The sequence below is a fragment of the Ambystoma mexicanum genome, chromosome 14 (genome assembly GCF_040938575.1).
Source record: "Ambystoma mexicanum isolate Mex_15411 chromosome 14, UKY_AmexF1_1, whole genome shotgun sequence".
Lineage (NCBI taxonomy): Eukaryota > Metazoa > Chordata > Amphibia > Caudata > Ambystomatidae > Ambystoma > Ambystoma mexicanum.
In genome coordinates, this window is record NC_090940.1 from 154,737,904 (window position 1) to 154,755,509 (window position 17,606).

Sequence of the window (17,606 nt, forward strand, 5' to 3'; positions counted from 1 at the left end):
TTAAAGAGGATGTCAAAGACAACACCGCAATTTTATCAGATATGATAAGCAAATTGGCCAATGTGGAAAGCTATATCACCGCTGTAGAAGACCGAGTTACCCCCCAGCCTTTCAATTGGGAAAGCAAAATCATAATGCTGGAAAAGAAGATCGAAATCATGGAAGCCGTAAATAAGGAACAAACTAAACAAATCAGTAGTCTGAAGTCCAAATCCGAGGTGGCGCAGCCACAGCCAAAGAAAAAGGGAAACCCTCTGCCAACACCTTACATGGAGAAAAGGGAAGTCAACTCGGGCCAAACACAAAGAAAACAGTCCAAGTGCTATTGAATCAGACAGAGGAAATAAGCCCGATAAAAGACTTGAGCCAGGCCTGCGACCCATCGGAGATGATCTTCATCCAGTCGGGGCAGCAAAAAAAAAAAAAAAAAAAAAAAGGAGAAACACGTAAAACCAACTGAACGGTGGATGGACGATGGCGCAGCCAGATCGCCAAAAACCGCAGAGGAATTCATGGAGAGTTCCGATCTAATGAATATGTCCATACACGCAGAAAAGGAGCAAACAGAAACAAACAAAGATTCAAGAGACGTAGTGAAAATCAGTAAACCAGCTAAGCAAACAAAGGATCTGGATGGAGTAAACAGGGGGGCAGAAAAAGGGGCATGCTTCCAAAGAGCCTACCGCGCCACTGCCGGCAAATCCAAAAGGATTTTGAACCCAAAATTAGACACCAGTCAACGACAGAAAATATAAAGAACAAAGCAAAAGAAAACACCATAATAGAAAGCCCACGTAAAGAGATAGAGCAAAGATCCGAAAGGGTAAAACAAAAGAGCACTAAAGAGGAGATGAGTGTTTAAGCTGGAGTGGACACTGAAGGAGGATATTTGATCCTCAATAGACCTACAGTTTTGAACATAACTAAGAAAATGAAAACATAAAAAAAAAAAAATCAGAACGGAAGACCTTAAACTAGTAGAGCCATATCACAGGGAAAAGAGGGCAAAGGCCTTTCTACATCTTAAATCAGCAGGAATTCAACACATTGACCAACAGGCCTATGATGAAATCAAATCTTTGGGCTTCCGCCTGACGGAGTTAACCAGGATAAGGGATAAAAGGCCCCCCCCTCAAAGGGAAAGGCAGGACGTCCTAAACTACTAAAACACTATAAATCTAAGATGGAAGAGCCATATCGCCAAAACCGCTGGAATTACGCCAAGGAGCGGGACGCAACCCGAAAGGACTACTGCGACCCCAAATGGGAAGGAGTCCGAAAGAGAGATAGAAGCGGGAGGGGTAAAGAAACCCACGACGCAAGTTGGTCCCGAAACACTAGGGAGAACCGGGACAGGGACCATGGATATAGATCGGACTGCCCGAGCGGAGACAAGCATTGTGAGTCGCGGAGGGCCACAGTTGAAGAGCCAAGGAGAAACGATGAAAAGAAAGGAGCCCAGCCCAACAGCAAGGGGGTAGTATCGACTGAACGTAAAACAGGCCTGTGGAAATGGTTAACGCAAAGTTGGAACAAAAACACAGGAAAATAGCAAAGACCAGGGTCACCCAGCGTCCTTGAGAAAAATTACAGCATTGACGCGGAGAGGCCAGAAAAGGAATATTTCAGCTTGGGTTCTTGGAACACAAGGGCCACGTACATTTGACAACAGTCGGAGAGGTCGATTTGGGCGTCTACGACATATTATGCCTACAAGAAACGTGGTTGGTGGACAAGCCGGCCTTTGATGGCTATACTGTGGAAATCTCATCGGCGGTGAAAGGTCTGCTAGGTAGACCATCGTTCGGTCTCCTTGTGGCTATTAAAACAGGACAGGGGCTATCGGAACCAAGAAAATGGAAAGAGGCATACGAACTGCTGGTGGTTCTGACGTCATGGAGACAGTCGAATTACAGGAAGCAAGACTCGCACCCAAAGTCCCTAGCAATAGTAAACTGCTATTGGAACCCGCAACGGATGTCCACAAAAACATTCTGTACTAACATGAGCGCCACGATCGACCAGCTGTATGAGGAATTCGAGAGGATTGAAATCATAATTTGTGGCGATTTCAACGCAAAATGTATTGATCCGGGGACCACACAGCCGGGAACCGCGCAGGGGAGGGAGATAAAAGAAGCAGCTGGAGAACGAGGAAAGGCGTGGAATGAAGTCATCAGAGTAAGGAACATATAAAACGCAGCCTCTCTCTTCCCTTCACAATCAAACCTCCCAACGTGGGAACAAAATTCCTCAAAAGCGACAGTGTCTACATTTTTATTTCAGAGGGTCTCACAAGTGACATGAGGAGCTTCGAGGTCATAGAAACTCAAAGCGACCACAATTGACTAACTTGCACATGGCATCAGACCAAGCAAAGAATCTTACGAAATAGCTATCGAAGCTAACGCCCAAAGAACACAACTCAGGATAACTGAAGTTGATATTGTGAAAATCAAACAAGCTTGGGCCCAAAAGGTGAACAACAACAAGGCGAATAATATTGAAGACAGGCCAAACTACCTACCACTGTTACTGGCTTTTCGAATGCAGGCGACAAAAAACACCAGTAAACCAGACGCTGCAAGACACGCATTTGACAAAGCATTGGTCGATAAAAGAAAAGTGGTATGAAGATGGAAAAGAATAGCCAAAAAAATGAATGCTCGGAAAGATTGGGAGAAATGGAAGCAGGAAACAAAAGGGTACAAAAATTGGCGAAAACAGCACAGAGCACGCCAATACCAAAAGGACGCAGAGGAGATGATGGGCAAATTTAAATAAAAAAAATCCAGTGAGTTCTGGGGCCTAATAAAAGCAATGACCAACACACCAAGCTCCGTGCAGAGTAATGCTGTGCCTGAAGCAAGCTGGATATGGTACCTAACCACAGAATTTAAGAGCCCGGACAGAGCTGTGTATATGGAGAATCAACGGTCCAACACACCCTGGATAGATGTATCCGATCCAGCTGATATTGAAAGGACAATCAACAAATTGAAAATATCTAGAGCCCCGGGCCCGGATGGCCTAACAAACGTGGACCTCAAACTGTGCCCGAAGGAATGGTCGGAAGTGATCAGTAAGATCTTCGAGGAGTGCGGCAGGAAAAGAAATTATCCTGAAAACTTAGCTGAACGCGGTCATAGTTCCAATTTATAAGAAAGGAGCCTGAAGTGAGCCACAAAGTTACAGACCTATCGCCCTATTGGACATAATAGGGAAGATTTTCACAACTCACTTTCTCTCACATTTCTGAATCTGGGAACAAAACGGCCCATCGAAAGACTTCCTGCAAACGGGCTTCCAAAAAAAATGGCAGCACCTTGATCAACATTCTATTTTCGAACATCTTGAAAGCCAAAGTAAAGGAAGGGGCGCCTAAGATCTTTCTGGCTTTTGTGGACCCATCAAAGGCTTTTGATAGGATAGACAGGAACAAGCTATGGTCTAAACTTCAAACTTGGAATTGCCCAGAAGAGGTGAAGGACCCAATAAAAGCTCTTCATGCCGAGGCTAAAATCAGGGTGAAATTAAACCAACAGGGCACCTTATCCGAGGAGATTGAGGTAAACCAAGGCGTTAAGCAGGGGTATCCATTGGCCCCGGCCTTATTCATAGCGTTCCTGGGAGATTACAAGCACTCAGAAAGTAAAATAAGAGCATTTCCGCCTAAAATCGGAAAAGCAGATTCCACGCCTATTGTATGCGGATGACGTGATCCTGATCGATCAAACAAAAGTGGGGCTTCAACGCAAACTATCCAATTTGGTAAATTACATCAGTGAAAACAACCTTGAGATAAATAAATCGAAAACAAAGATCTTGGTTATAGAAAAAGGCCCAAGTCAAACGAAAAAAAATCAGTCATTGTTTCTCGATGACATCAAAATAGAAACTGTCAAGAGCATCAAATACCTGGGCGTTTTGATGGATAGTTCCGGAACGAACAGCGCATGGCAAAGTCAACTGTAGGAGAAAGCTAAGCGTCTGACCACACAAACAAGAGCAGTGGACAGGAAGTACGGAACATTTTCGCTAACGCCGGCGATAACCTTTTATAAAACAAAAGGTAGTGCCATCATTAGTTGACAGAACGGAGTCTTCATTGTACATACCGCGCCAGATATGGACAAAATTGGAGGGGTACGTATGGAAAACGCTGTTAGGTCTTCCGAAATCGACAGCTATGCCGGCGATCAGGAGAGAATAGGGCCTGGTATCCTTAGCGTCAATGGTGGATCAAAGCGCGGTGAGACTATTCTGGAAAATAATCATGTCTGACACTCTACGCACCTATGACATCCTGAGAGAAGAAATCGAAGCAGGAAAATGCACAGCCTTAAACAAATGGGCTACGGCTAGAAAAGAGAAGATGATCTAACACAAATAGCCTGCTCAGAAAAAGATCTGAGGGAAAACCAAGACCGCATTAAACAAAAAAATGGAAGAGTGGGATTGGATTATTACAGTGGAAAAAGCAGCTGGAAATAAACTTCTAACCCATTTACCTCCCACTTTCAACAGTCTGAAAAAAACCACAAAATTACTGTTTAAAATTCCCAGACAGAAAAAATGAGAATCTTGTTTCTGAAAGCCAGACTAAATCTGCTACCAACACGGGAGATCATAGCTATCCGCGAACCTAAGAGTCACAAGTCGCGTCGCCTGTGTGGAAACCAAGCAGTGACAGAATCTTTGAAACATCTAGTGATGGACTGTCCGAAAACCATGGAAAATCGAAAAACTTACCTCCGACCTTTGCTCGCCAACGCTTGGATCCTGGAGTCCGATGACTGGTGGAATAGACTGCTCTCAGGCGAAAAAACGAATTGGACGGTGGCCATGGCGAAGCTAATAGACTTAGCTATGAAAAAAATCAATTTACATGTGGCCTCAGAGCAAACAGACCAAAGAATTGAACCAGGATAGGGAATTACAAAAAGACGCAAATCCCCGGGGCGTGTCTACAATATTTACCCCGACTACGAGAAGATGGGCGGGTTGCGCGTGAAGACGTTCCCTAATGAAGGAAAAGCAAGCGCGAGGAAGTTTTGATAAAACTCCGTTTTTCTTATTGAGTAAAATTCAAATTTAAAAAAATAAATAAACAAAATGTGCATGAATAACTAGTAGAAAAGAAATATTACAAAAACTTCAGTTTTTCAGTTAAAACATTTTTACTCGCTTATAAAATACTCTCATTGGGAATTGGACTTACATTTTACTCCCAACTTTAAAAAATATGGAGTAAAATACTCCTGCTTCCAAATCTTACCAGGAGCACTATTTCAGACAGTGCGTCGCAAAGTCATTGGGAGTGAGGGGAGGCAGGGTTAACAGCGAGGCATCCTGAATTCTGTGATGATCATGTGCAGTTCCCGGCTAGGGTTACAGGAGCTGGAGATTCGGTTCCCATAGAAGGTTTTGGGGAGTTCTCATTTCTGTCCGGTAGGCCCTGGTCAGTCGTGCAAGAGAGGTTTTATTATGATGGGTAGGGTTGATCCTCTAAATCCGCTCCCGGCAATACTTTAGGGGTTTAAGGAATTTGAGGTGGGGAGGGAGGGTGTACCCCTTGGGATGGGGCCAGGTCTCCAAGGAGTATGTCTCGTCTTGAGTGAGACAGACGAGGGCACTGGAACACCAATGGCCAAAAAGGTCAACGGAAAGGGGGGTCCTTCATGGAGTGAGATAGCTGGGAGTGAACTTAGGAGGAAATTGGCCAGATCAGGTTTTATAGCGACTTTCTTCCAGAGAGGGACAGGGGAGGCCAACACCGATCCAATGCAGATATGGGTCAATAATTGCAAGGGATGTTAATGTTCACATGTTGAAAGATGAGGTATCTTACAGAATCCCACAAGCTGGATATCTTTTTAAATAACACTTAACAGCATCAATTATCTTAGATACAAAAGGACCCCAAAGAGCACAATCCGATTTAGACAGATCAATGGGGAACTCCAGTTGGCTCAGAGACTTTAAGAGACTTCTTGACAGAACTAGAAGTTAACATTTCAGAGCAGACCTACCACCACCAGTATAACTTTGATTGTCCAGCTCCTTGGATACCTCCTCAAGAATAATTTGCCTCGAGATTAACACAAACAAATGTTACTGTGTAATTTTCTTACATTATTTTCAGGATTAGCTTCAGACGAGTTGCCGAAGAACCAAAATCAGTCAAATTCCAAAAACTCTTCATGCGCAGACCTCTAAATGTGCACTCACCATTAGGCACTGATTAGCAATAAAGGACTTGGATGATTATGAAATGCTGTGCACGTCTGGGGAGAACCGAGAGGGCAAGTGACTTTATGCCTGCCTAATTAATCACTCTGACAATATTATCTGTCTTTTGAATCAATGAGCTGTCGGAGTCGAGTCCTAATCATTTTCTCTTAACAAAAATGGATGTGTGGATCAGAAACTTCCATTGGCTCCACATTTCTTAATCAGCTGGATAGACTACGGAATTGACCTTCAATGTATGCATAAACTTATTTTAGCAGTTAAACATTCCTTGTCAAAGCAAAAACAACATTTTTTGTATTCTTCCTGGTGACTCAACCTGCTACAAAAACATTAAGGTATACATTTTCGTGGCAAATTGCTCACGGGAAGAAATCACCTCTGGGGTAGATACCTTATCATAACTATTAAACTGTAATACTTGTGTTGTCCTATCATTTACGTATAAAGGTACTGCGTTTGGTAGGTTGCGGGTGAAAAAAACGAAAACTTCGTCCAGAATGTGTGCTCATATATTACATGGTGTATTAAGGTTTAACTTGGCTATCCAGGCTTTGTCTCGGTGACTGGAGGCCACGCTAAGGTTTCCGATAAGGCCAGCATATAATATGAAGGAAAATATAGCAAAGTGCCCATACTGGGAGAGGGGCATACCAATTGGACTACTGGGCATGATAAATTCAGTCCACTAGCCCAAAACACGTTTGGTACGTTCCCACGGACCTATACGAAAACGTTGACAGATCTAGGCTCATCTGTCAAACGCCAACTGGCTCCGTCACCCCAGCGAAGCTCACCTGACTCAGTGCTCCTGACCCGACACACTGCGTCAGCATTAGCGCCGCTGCAGAGGGTGGCACCGCGTCCCATGGATTGGAAGACGCCATCATTATCAAAACAAACAGCGCGCCACTTGGTATCTCTTATTAGAGGAACGGACCCATGCATGAGTCCGTATCACGTGACTCCCACGTTTACTTTCCCATTACTTGTTGACAATTAGCATGCGTGAAACACAACGTTCTAACTGGACAGAGGCTGGCTACCTTCCGTTGAATGTTCCCTTCCCGTGTCAGCTACTGGCGTTTGCAGACAAAAACGGCACTCTACTGTGCAACTCTGCATTTTTTTGTCATAGTTATAAACTTTTACTTCTTATGTTCAATGTTAAGCAAAAGACCTCACTATCCCTAGCTCTAATTCTCACTTGCAGTAAGAGAAACTTTTAACATATGCTATGTGAAGACCAGCGGCTCGGATTATGCTTTCTCTTTACTTAAATCTCGAGCAGCATTGTCAAGACCAGTGGCATCGCCAGGAATCACATTTAGGATGGGCACAGAGGGGACAAAGACAAAAGTAGGGGGGACCTATGAAAAGTAATGGTGTGACGTCACAAGCACTCATGCAGAGGGGCTTTTGTGCACACCAACTTCACACACCCCACTGTACCTCCCCACCCATCAGAATGCAGGCACGAAACCATTCAGTAACAAATGGCCCATCATTAGTTCTTTAGTGGACTACATTCTGATGGGAGGGGCTGCAAGCTGCTTGATCACTGCTCCCTTTGAGACAAAAGGAGTATGTATTTCTGTGTGATCTGCAGACATTTGCCTTAGTGTCACAAATAACAACAGGAACAGAGAACACAGTCACTGCTCTCCTTAGGTAGGGGAGGCACAAGGTGGGGTACAGGATTTCAGAGAGGGGGGCACTAGCGATGCCACTGGTCAAGACCCAAAGGCTTGTATTAATCTTCTCAATCTTTACTCATTCTCGAGCAGCATAAATCAAACTAAACTACATCAACACATCCAGACTACATTTCCCATACTGTCATTTGTGTGAAAGTTTCATTCTTTTGATGCCCATGAAATAACCAGACACGTGACTCCTTCCACCAATCATCACACACCATGTCCTTTATCCTCTATAACACTCTTAAGTCCTTCCTCTTTCTTTGCTGCTCGAGCAGCCAGTTAAGTACCCAACGTTATGTTTTTTACATTGTGTTATGCAGTAGTTTATTTGTTTAAGTGATTTTAACGTAGTTATAACAGCATAATCGCAGCGCGCACACAGGGTGTTCAGAAGGTTTGGCGGAGCATATCCGTGAGTGTAGGATTAGATTAGAATGCGAGCGAACGCGACGGGACGAACGTTCCGGCGATCGCATTAAGGATAGAGGGCACTGCTGTCACGGAAGTTGGAGGAGCACGATGGTGACTCTATAAGGGTTCCGGTGCTCCTAGTCAGTTACTTCCTTTGCAGAGTGACAGTTGGCCTTCATAGTAGAATCCCAGAGAGAGGTGGAAAGAAGATAGATTCCACAAAACGAAACTGGTCAATGAAGTCTCTGTTAGGGAGATAAGCAGGTCAGGCAGACCTGGGAAAAAGCGTGTAAACGATACGCTTGTGCCATCTTGTGGCCAAATAAGGCACAACACCCTTCCAAGGAGGAAAGGACATAACGCAAATAAAAGCTGATATCTGCCCTAAGAGCATACTGAGACGGGTACAGGCCCAAGACTCCTGGAATTGCATACTGTGGCATTACTGTCCCCTATACCCAGTGCCTTAAGTGGCACTACAAATCGAGCCCGGGCTCATTGAGGGGGCGTGGCCTAATGGGGGTCTTGATGGCCGGTTTGGCCACGCCCCCTTGACAAGCCCCGGCTCAATGGGCTACTGGCACCCCTGCCAGGCAGCCTTTTGTAGAGATTAGCACCCTCTCCCCTATAGGGGAGAGGGTGCTGATCTCTGCATTTATTTTGTATAGGCTTGCCTGGCAAGGGACAGCGCTCGCCTATTCAGCCTTAATGGTGGTGCTGCCCCACGCCAGCTGGGGAGGGGCAGCGTCACCATTAAGGCTGAAAGGGTGAGGCCACTGGAAGCAGAGGCCTTTTTCCTAAAGACAAACTCCCGCAAATCCGCGGGAGCTTCAGTATTTAGAAAGCAAGGCCTCTGCTTCCAGCGGCCTCACGTTTTCTCCATAATGGTGGCGCCGGCCCAGGTGCATCTCTTGATTAAAGGGATGCCTTGCAGGTGCGGCGCCACCATTATGGCTGAAAGGCATTTTTTCTGAAGCCTGAAGCTCTCGCACACGAGCGAGAGCTTCAGGCTGTAGAAAAAATGACTTTTCGTGTAGTGGCTGGGGCTGCCAGGGGAGATTAGTGGGCCCCGGCAGGGCCCCGCCTCAAAAACGAAATTTCGGAGCCTGCCGGGACCCAGCCCCGGCAGGCCCCGGCCCACTTAAAGCCCTGCCTATACCCAGCATGTCCAGCTCAAGCGAGGAAAGCAGGGCTCAAGTGAGCTAAATAAGACTACAGCCTGGCATGGGTGAGATACTGCCGCAAGCTCTGAGTCACTCCATGGGTCACAGTTCCCAACATATGGCAGTGATGGAGAACTGGCTGAAATTTTCCAAAGGGATGGAGGAGCTGGAGGGGATAAGGGGTACAGGAAAAGATAAACGGGGAAGGAAAAAAGCCAGCAAAGCAGAGAAAGGCAAGCCCCCCCCATGGGTCACCACGAAAGAGTAAGGGCAAGAGCAAGGCTACAAGCCGGAAAAGAAAACAACAGCGATGGCGTGATGATACTTCCGATACCTCATAGGGATATCACGAAGATGATTGGGATAGTCCATCATTGGAGGAGGTGGAAGTGATATCTTCGGAAGAAGATAAAGCTCCTAAGAAAAAGAGAAAAGAGGACAAAGAGGGGAACGGAGATGAATTTGATCCGCATTCACCCGAGGTCCGCAGAATGGAAACTGCCATTGAAGATTGCAGTATATATAAAGAAGAGGTTAAGAACACCGCTGGCAAAAGAAGCCAGGAACAAATTGAGGGCCGAATGCCCAAGGCCACACCTGCCAGAAGGGATCGCAGAGACCCCCGACATCAATGACTGCATGGTCACTTTCATGGGGAGATACGCGAAAGATATAAAGAAGGGATTAGACAGATTCTGGCGATCATGTCAGGACAGAATGTTGGATGTGGTTGGACCACTTGCTAAGATTATGGAGATGGCAGAAGAAGCGAAAGATAAGAGGGACTTATCGACCCGGCCATTCTATCAGGATGGACCCAGAGGGCTATATGCCTACTAAGTAACGCCAACAGTGCAATCATGGCGGAAAGGCAAAGGTCGATCTTAGTTAAGATTGACCCCAAATTGAGTGAGTTAGCCACATCGGAGGTAGCAGCTTCTGAGAAAGGGAAGCTCTTTGGTGACACTTTTATGAAAGAGCTGACAAAATTCGTCAACTCTTATGTGGCAATAGACAAAGCTCAAGCCTCGCTGAAGAGGGTATTCAGCAGATGGATTTTCGACAACGCTGGAAGATGCAGGGGCCACTCCTCCAGCCGTTTCTAGAATAACAGGTTCCAGAGTGACAGGGAGCACTGGAAACAGGGCAAAAGAAAACCTAATCTTTTCTTCCCGTCAAGAGGAAGAGGGCGAGGGTGGAGACACCCAAGAAACCAGCAACTACATAACAAAGGTGAGAAAAATTGAGTTAAGCGCAAGAGACAACAACACAAAATCCCACAGTAGGGGGGAGAGTAGCGAGTTGTGTAGAGAAATGGAGGTTAATTGCTTCAGAGGCTTGGTTCTAGGCACCGTACAGGGTTTCCACATAGACTGGATATGTTTACCAAGACAGGAGAAATGGCCGAAGTTACTGTGGCTCAGCACAGCAGACGAGGAGTTACTAGATACAGAAATAAGAGAGTTAGCACAGAAAGATGCTATAAAACAGGTAACAAACCTAGGAGACAGCTTCATAAGCAAAATGTTTGTAGTGAGAGGCTAATAATAAACTTAAGAAAACTAAACACGTTCATAGTTTACAGACACTTCAAAATGGAGGGCATACATTTTCCGAGAGACATCTTGCAACAAGGAGATTGGCTCATGAGAATAGATCTCAAAGACGCCTATTTGACCATACCCATGGCAGCGGAGCAACAGAAGTTTCGGAGGTTCCGCTGGCAAGGGCAAGTGTGGGAATTCACCTGCCCACCATTCGGCCTAGCATTATCCCCTTGTTGCTTCACGGAGGTGATGAAACCGATCGTGACTTTCCTCAGGGAGAGAGGGATCAGACTATTTATGTGGACGACATTTGTATAATGTGCCAGGACAAGGAGCTGATCAAGGAACAGATAGAAATTACAATAAATGTGTTACAACAGCTGGGATTCCTAATAAACTGGGCGAAGTCGAATCTACAAGCAGATCAGAACATGGAATTTCTGGGATTCAGATTAGATACAGTGCAGGGAACATTAAACCTCCCGCTGAGCAAGGTGAACGACATAAAGAAGGAGATACGGAACAGGCTGTCTTCAGAGACGATATCCCTGAAGGAGTTAGCGAGAGTAGTGGGATGACTAGATTCATCAATACAAGCGATATTTCAGGGATCCCTGTATTACAGGGCCTTCAGAGACTGAAAATACAACACCTCAGGAAGGGAGTATACTACGAAGAAAGGCTACCCTTGTCTATGGAGGCCAAAGAGGAACTGCAATGCTGGTTGCAGCACATGGATGCCTGGAATGGAAGGGCAATATTTGGCTCAACCCCGGACCTGATGATAGAGTCGGATGCCAGCAGGTGGGGATGGGGAGCCAGATGCAGAGCTCTGTCGACAGGGGGCAGATGATCAGGAGAAGAATTAAATCTCCACATAAATTGCCTAGAGCTTCTAACAGGATCCTTTGTGGTGAAATGCTGGACTCAGGAGAGGGCACGATGTTGCATACTCCTCAAGATGGACAATGTGTCAGCAGTAGGTTATATAAACAGACTGGGAGGCACAAAGTCAAGAATGCTAGCAATGCTAGCAAAAGAATTCTGGCATCTCTGCCTACAGAGAGGGATTTCAGTGACGGCAGAATATCTGCCTGGCCGTCAGAACGAGATGGCAGACGGGAACTCCAGATTCCTCAGAGATGCCAGCGACTGGAAGCTGGAAGAGAGTGTGTTCCAGGCACTGATGCAGAGATGGGGTCCATGCAGGACAGACCTTTTTGCGTCGAGGTTGAACAAGCAAATTACCCAGTTTTTCAGCTGGAGACCAAATGCGGAGGTGCAATAGATGCTTTTCTACAACAGTGGGGTCCGAGCACGGAATATGCCTTCCCTCCCTTCGCGATGATTGCGAGGACGTTAACGCAGGTGAGGAGGCAGAGGGTATCCATGATACTGATTACGCCAGATTGGAGGGGGCAAGCGTGGTTCCCGGACCTCCTAGAGATGGCCTACGACAATCCAATAGCATTGGCGAGATTAGATCTCATAGTGGGAGATCCCACAGGGGAAGGTCACCCTCTAGTGAAGTCAGACTGTCTGCGCTTCATTGCATGGGCAATTTCAGGAGAGCCTGGGCTAGGCCAGGATTATCAGAAGAAGCTGAACAGATTATCGACGAGGCTTGGGCACCTGGGACCAAGAAGGCATATAGGACACCCTGGTCAGGTTGGCACAGTTGGTGTGTGGCAAGGGACATGCATCCTGTTGGAACGGATGTAGTACATGTATTGAATTATTTGGCTCAGTTGGCAGTAAGGCATATAAAATGATTAATACAGCCCGATCAGCTATTATGGCGGGACACCCTAGATTTGAAGGGTTAGCCGCGGGTGAACATCCTTTAGTTTACAAACTGTTAAAAGGGGTTAGAACAATTAGACCTCCGAAACATAAATACGATCAGGTATGGAATTAGACAAAGTCTTAAAGAGGTTCTTATCATGGCCAGACAATGATGAACTATCTAGGAAGGCTCTATCAGCCAAGTTGACTATGTTATTATGCTTACTGTCATGCAAGAGGGTCTCAGATGTAAAAGCATTAGAGATTAATAGGAAGTCATTCTCAGGGCATACCTTTTGATATAGTGAAGAGAACTAAGACGTGGGTGAGATACATTTCTTACCAGGCTTTCCCAGGTCAACCGAAACTATGCCCAGTGAGATGCATTACAGAATATGAGTCCATGACTAGGGGAAGGAGACCCCCAGGGGTAAATCAATTGCTCATAGCCATAAGGAAACCGTTTGGGGCAGTAGCAAGGGCCACACTAGCAAGATGAATTAGATGGGTGATGACATAGGCTGGAGTAGACACAGATGCATGTGTGGCTCACTCAGTGAGAGGTGCATTGGCTTCTAAGGCTTTCCTGGCATGAACCTGACTAGAGGACATCATGAAGGCAGTGGACTGGTCGAATGAATCGACATTTAAGATCTTTTATTTTAAGCCAGTGGACAAAAATTGCTACGTTGGTGGTAAGAAAGCTTTAAACAAGCATAATACGAGCCTCCGTGTCTTGACATAGAATTCAGATTTTCCACACATTTGCTACAGAAAGTCATAATTCTATTAAAGACACAGAGGCGAAGGATAATCCCACCCAATAATCGATGTTGTAAATGTGAATGTACTGCATTCTGTGATGAACATTTTTAAAAAGATGATATTGTTGTCAAAAGATAAATGGGAAGGTTTTTCATGTCGATTACCAAACCTGAGGACATTACACTGAAATATGGTTTGTGTTTCAGGTTCTACGGTGGAGAACAAACCGAATGGTTCATGAGTTCATGGTTCATTAGAAGTATAAGGAATAAGGTTGGAGTTTACAGCGTTTACCAGTTGGGACGCAAAGTTGTTTTAAAGTTGGACAGACAAAGAAAGAGGAATGACTTAAGAGTGTTATAGAGGATAAAGGACATGGTGTGTGATTATTGGTGGAAGGAGTCACGTGTCTGGTTATTTCATGGACATCAAAAGCATGAAACTTTCACGCAAAAGACATTATGGGAAATGTAGTTTGGATGTGTTTATTTTTTGATGATGTCAAGTTTTGTTTGATTTATGCTGCTCGAGTTTGAGTAAAGATTGAGAAGCATATTCCTTTGCCTCTGTGTCTTTAATAGAATTATGACTTTCTGAAATGACGGTGTGGAAAATCTGAACTACAACTCATATAAAAAATTACACATTAGAAACTACAGTTCCCAAATACTGGGCCTCATTACGGGTCTGGTGGTAACCATGCCGGTGAAACCTGATTACGGGCACAGACCCAAGATAAACTGATGCAGCGAAGCAACCCAGGCCCACATAAGCTGCAGATTCAAGACTGGTACAGGCCCAAGAACCCTGCAAAAACCCACCAGCATATTAATGCACAGCTCCAGCAAAGAATTCGAGGTACCCCAGGCCAGCACGCAGTGGACAGCATCCAGCAAGGGCCAAGCAGTACAGAGTGTACTGAGAGCGGGTTTGGGAGGACTATCCCAAGGTAGGAGCTTGGTGGAGGACCTTATTACTTTCTCCAAAGGGATGGATGCCCTGAGGAGAGAAACCCCGGAGAGACACCGAGAGGGGCAAGGGGGAAGAAAGAAAGCCTGTAAAGCCTGCAGCATCTGGACCCCACCCGGGCACACCACGCAAGAGGAGAGGTGGTGAAAAAAGAGTGAGGTCATGGGTGAGTAGAGGCAAAGGATACACAGATGATGAGTCCTATTCAGAGGACTTGGAAGAGGAGGAGTGGGATGAGACATCTGAGGAAAGCTCAGACGAGCATAATACATCCACCTCAAACCCTCCTGACAAGCGTAAGGCTGCCAAGAAAAGGAAGAGACAAAGGGAGGAGGAAGAGATGGGTGAGGTATTCAACCCAGACTCTCTCATCCATCCCAGGTCGGTGGAGTGGGAGCCCCCACCAAGATTGCCAGTTACATAAAGAAGAGAATCCGTAACACCCTGGCTAAAGAAGCCAGGAGCAAACTACGGGCAGAATGCCCCAGGCCAGGCCCCAAGTGCCGGAAGGCATGGCGTAATGCCGGAAATTGATAAAAAGATGCTATCCTTCATGGGTCACTATGGCAGGGACATCAAGAAGGGGATAGATAGATCCTGGAGATCGTGCCAGAATAAAGTCCTAGATGTCCTAGGCCCGATAATAAAAATCTGGCAGATGACAGAAGCGGCAAGACAGCCAGAACAAAAAGTAGACCTGGAAATACTAGTGGGCAGGGTGCAGAGAGCAATATGCCTGCTCAGCAATGCTAACAATGCCCTGACAACTGAACAACAGAGGTCCATCCTCGTCAGGATAGACCCCAAAATGAGCGAACTAGCTACAGCAGAATCCACATCCAACAGTAGAGGAAAGCTGTTTGGGGATGCGTTCATTAGGGAAACGTCGAAGTTTGCAAATACTTATGCTGCAATACATAAGGCACAGGCATCATTGAAGAGAGCCTTTGGCCATAAGGTTTTCGGAAGGGCTGGCAGAGGAAGGGGTCGCTCAGCCAGCCGGTTCTCCTCGTACAGGCCCAACTACAATGCCAGAAATGACTGGAGAAATCAAGAAGGCCGCCAACCCAACCCCTTCTTTCAATCGAGAGGAAGGGGTAGAGGCAGAGGCTGGAGAGGCAATAACAGAGGACAAAAGGCAAACACAGGTGAGACTGGGCACAGACTTGCACAAGCACCCGGTGGTAGCAGAGGCCCCAGTGTTAGGGGGGAGAACAGCACAGTTCTTAGAACGGCGGAGAGAGCTATCAGGAGATACATGGGTCGAACAAATAGTACAGGGTTATTAGGCAAGGAAATAGCGGAACTAGAAAAGAAAGGTGCCATTGCTCTAGTGTCCAACTCCTCAAACAGGGTTGTGAGCAATATGTTCTTGGTCAAGGGCAAAAAGAAACAGAGACTAGTGATAAACTTGAGAAGCTTGAACACATTGATAGTATACAGGCAATTCAAGATGGAAGGCATCCATCTTTTAAGGGACATGTTGCAGAGGGAAGACTGGTTAGTCAGGATAGACCTCAAAGATGCATACCTGACGATCCCAATAGCGAAGGAATATCAGAGATTCCTACAATTTTGGTGAGGAGGCCAGAAGTGGGAGTTCACATGCCTCCCATTTGGTCTAGCATCAGCACCTTGGGACTTTACGAAGTTAACGCAGACAGTAGTGGGTCACATCAGGGAACAAGGCATCATGCTGATAGTATATTCAGACAATTTTTGTCTGATGGAACAAGATAGGAGGAGACTGGTACAACAATCAGAGAATGCAATCTGACTATTACAGGAGTTGGGCTACCTAATAAATTGGGATAAATCTGTGTTAGAACCGGTACTGATAATAGAGTTCCTGGGCTTCGTAATAGACATAAAGACAGCCAAGCTCAGTCTGCCGATAGACAAAGTGAATGCGATCAAGAAAGAGATCAGCTCAATAATAGCGAAAGAAGAGTTATCACTCAGGGAGCTAGCCAGACTAGTAGGGAGACTAACAACATCCATTCAGGCGATCTTCCCGGGGCCGCTACATTACAGAGCTCTTCAACGCCTAAAGATCCAACACCTGAGAAAAGGGTTAGCATACGAACAGAGAGTACCAATCTTCTCTGAGGTGAGGAAAGAACTATGGTGGTTTTTCAGACGCATGGAGGTCTGGAATAGGAGAGCAATATTTGGCTCATCCCCGGACCTCAACATAGAATCGGATGCCAGCCTCTGGGACTGGGGGGCCCATTGTGGAGGGATGACAATGGAAGGCAGGTGGTCAGGGAAGGAACTGGAGCTCCACATCCATTGTCTGGAGCTGATGGCGGGGTCCTTTGCAGTGAGATGCTGGATCCAGTACAAGGTGAACTGTTGCGTACTACTAAAGATGGACAACATCTCAGCAGTACGTTGCATAATCAGGCTGGGCGAGACAAAGTCCACAATGCTAGCAGAGCTGGCAAAGGATTTCTGGCACATGTGCCTGGAGAACAAGATCAGCATTACAGCAGAGTATCTCCCAGGTCTTCAGAAAAAAGTGGCAGACGGAATTCGAGACACCTGAGAGATGCCAGCGATTGGCACCTGGGCAGAACAGTATTTGCGTCCTTAATGGAAATGAGAGGAACATGCAAGACAGATCTGTTTGCATCCAGGTTGAACACTCAGCTGAAGCGTTTCTTCAGCTGAAGGCCGGATCCAATAGCAGAAGAAACAGAAGCAATTCTACAAGTGCGGGGACCGGACAAGAAATACACGTTCCCCCTATTTGCAATGATTCCGAGAGCGGTAGCACAAGTCAGGAGACAGCAGGTGACAATAGTTTTAGTAACGCCAGACCGGAGGAGTCAGGTATGGTTCTCGGACCTTCTCGAACTGTCAATCGACAAACCAATGGTGTTACCCCAGTTCAGGGAACTGATTCAGAATCCAGTGGGGGAGAATCACGCACTGAACCAGGAAGAGGAATTGAGACTGATTGTGTGGGCAATTTCTGGACAGCCTGACAAAGGTCAGGACTTTCGGGA

The 17,606-nt window shown here is 46.0% G+C and overlaps 1 protein-coding gene across 3 annotated transcripts in view; it reads right to left on the reverse strand.

Moving 5' to 3' along the window:
• HAUS2 (HAUS augmin like complex subunit 2) overlaps nucleotides 1–17,606 on the reverse strand; it is a 483,701-nt gene that overhangs the window by 151,860 nt on the left and 314,235 nt on the right. Inside the window, exon 1 of one of the 3 annotated variants that reach the window (XM_069638778.1) lies at nucleotides 7,050–7,262. The exons of 1 other annotated variant lie outside the window; for it this stretch is intronic. In XM_069638778.1, the coding sequence (XP_069494879.1) occupies nucleotides 7,050–7,142 (93 nt within the window). In that variant the 5' untranslated portion in view covers nucleotides 7,143–7,262. Of the gene's footprint in view, nucleotides 1–7,049; nucleotides 7,263–17,606 lie in introns of those variants that run through there. One more of the 3 variants, XM_069638781.1, reaches the window with a different exon arrangement.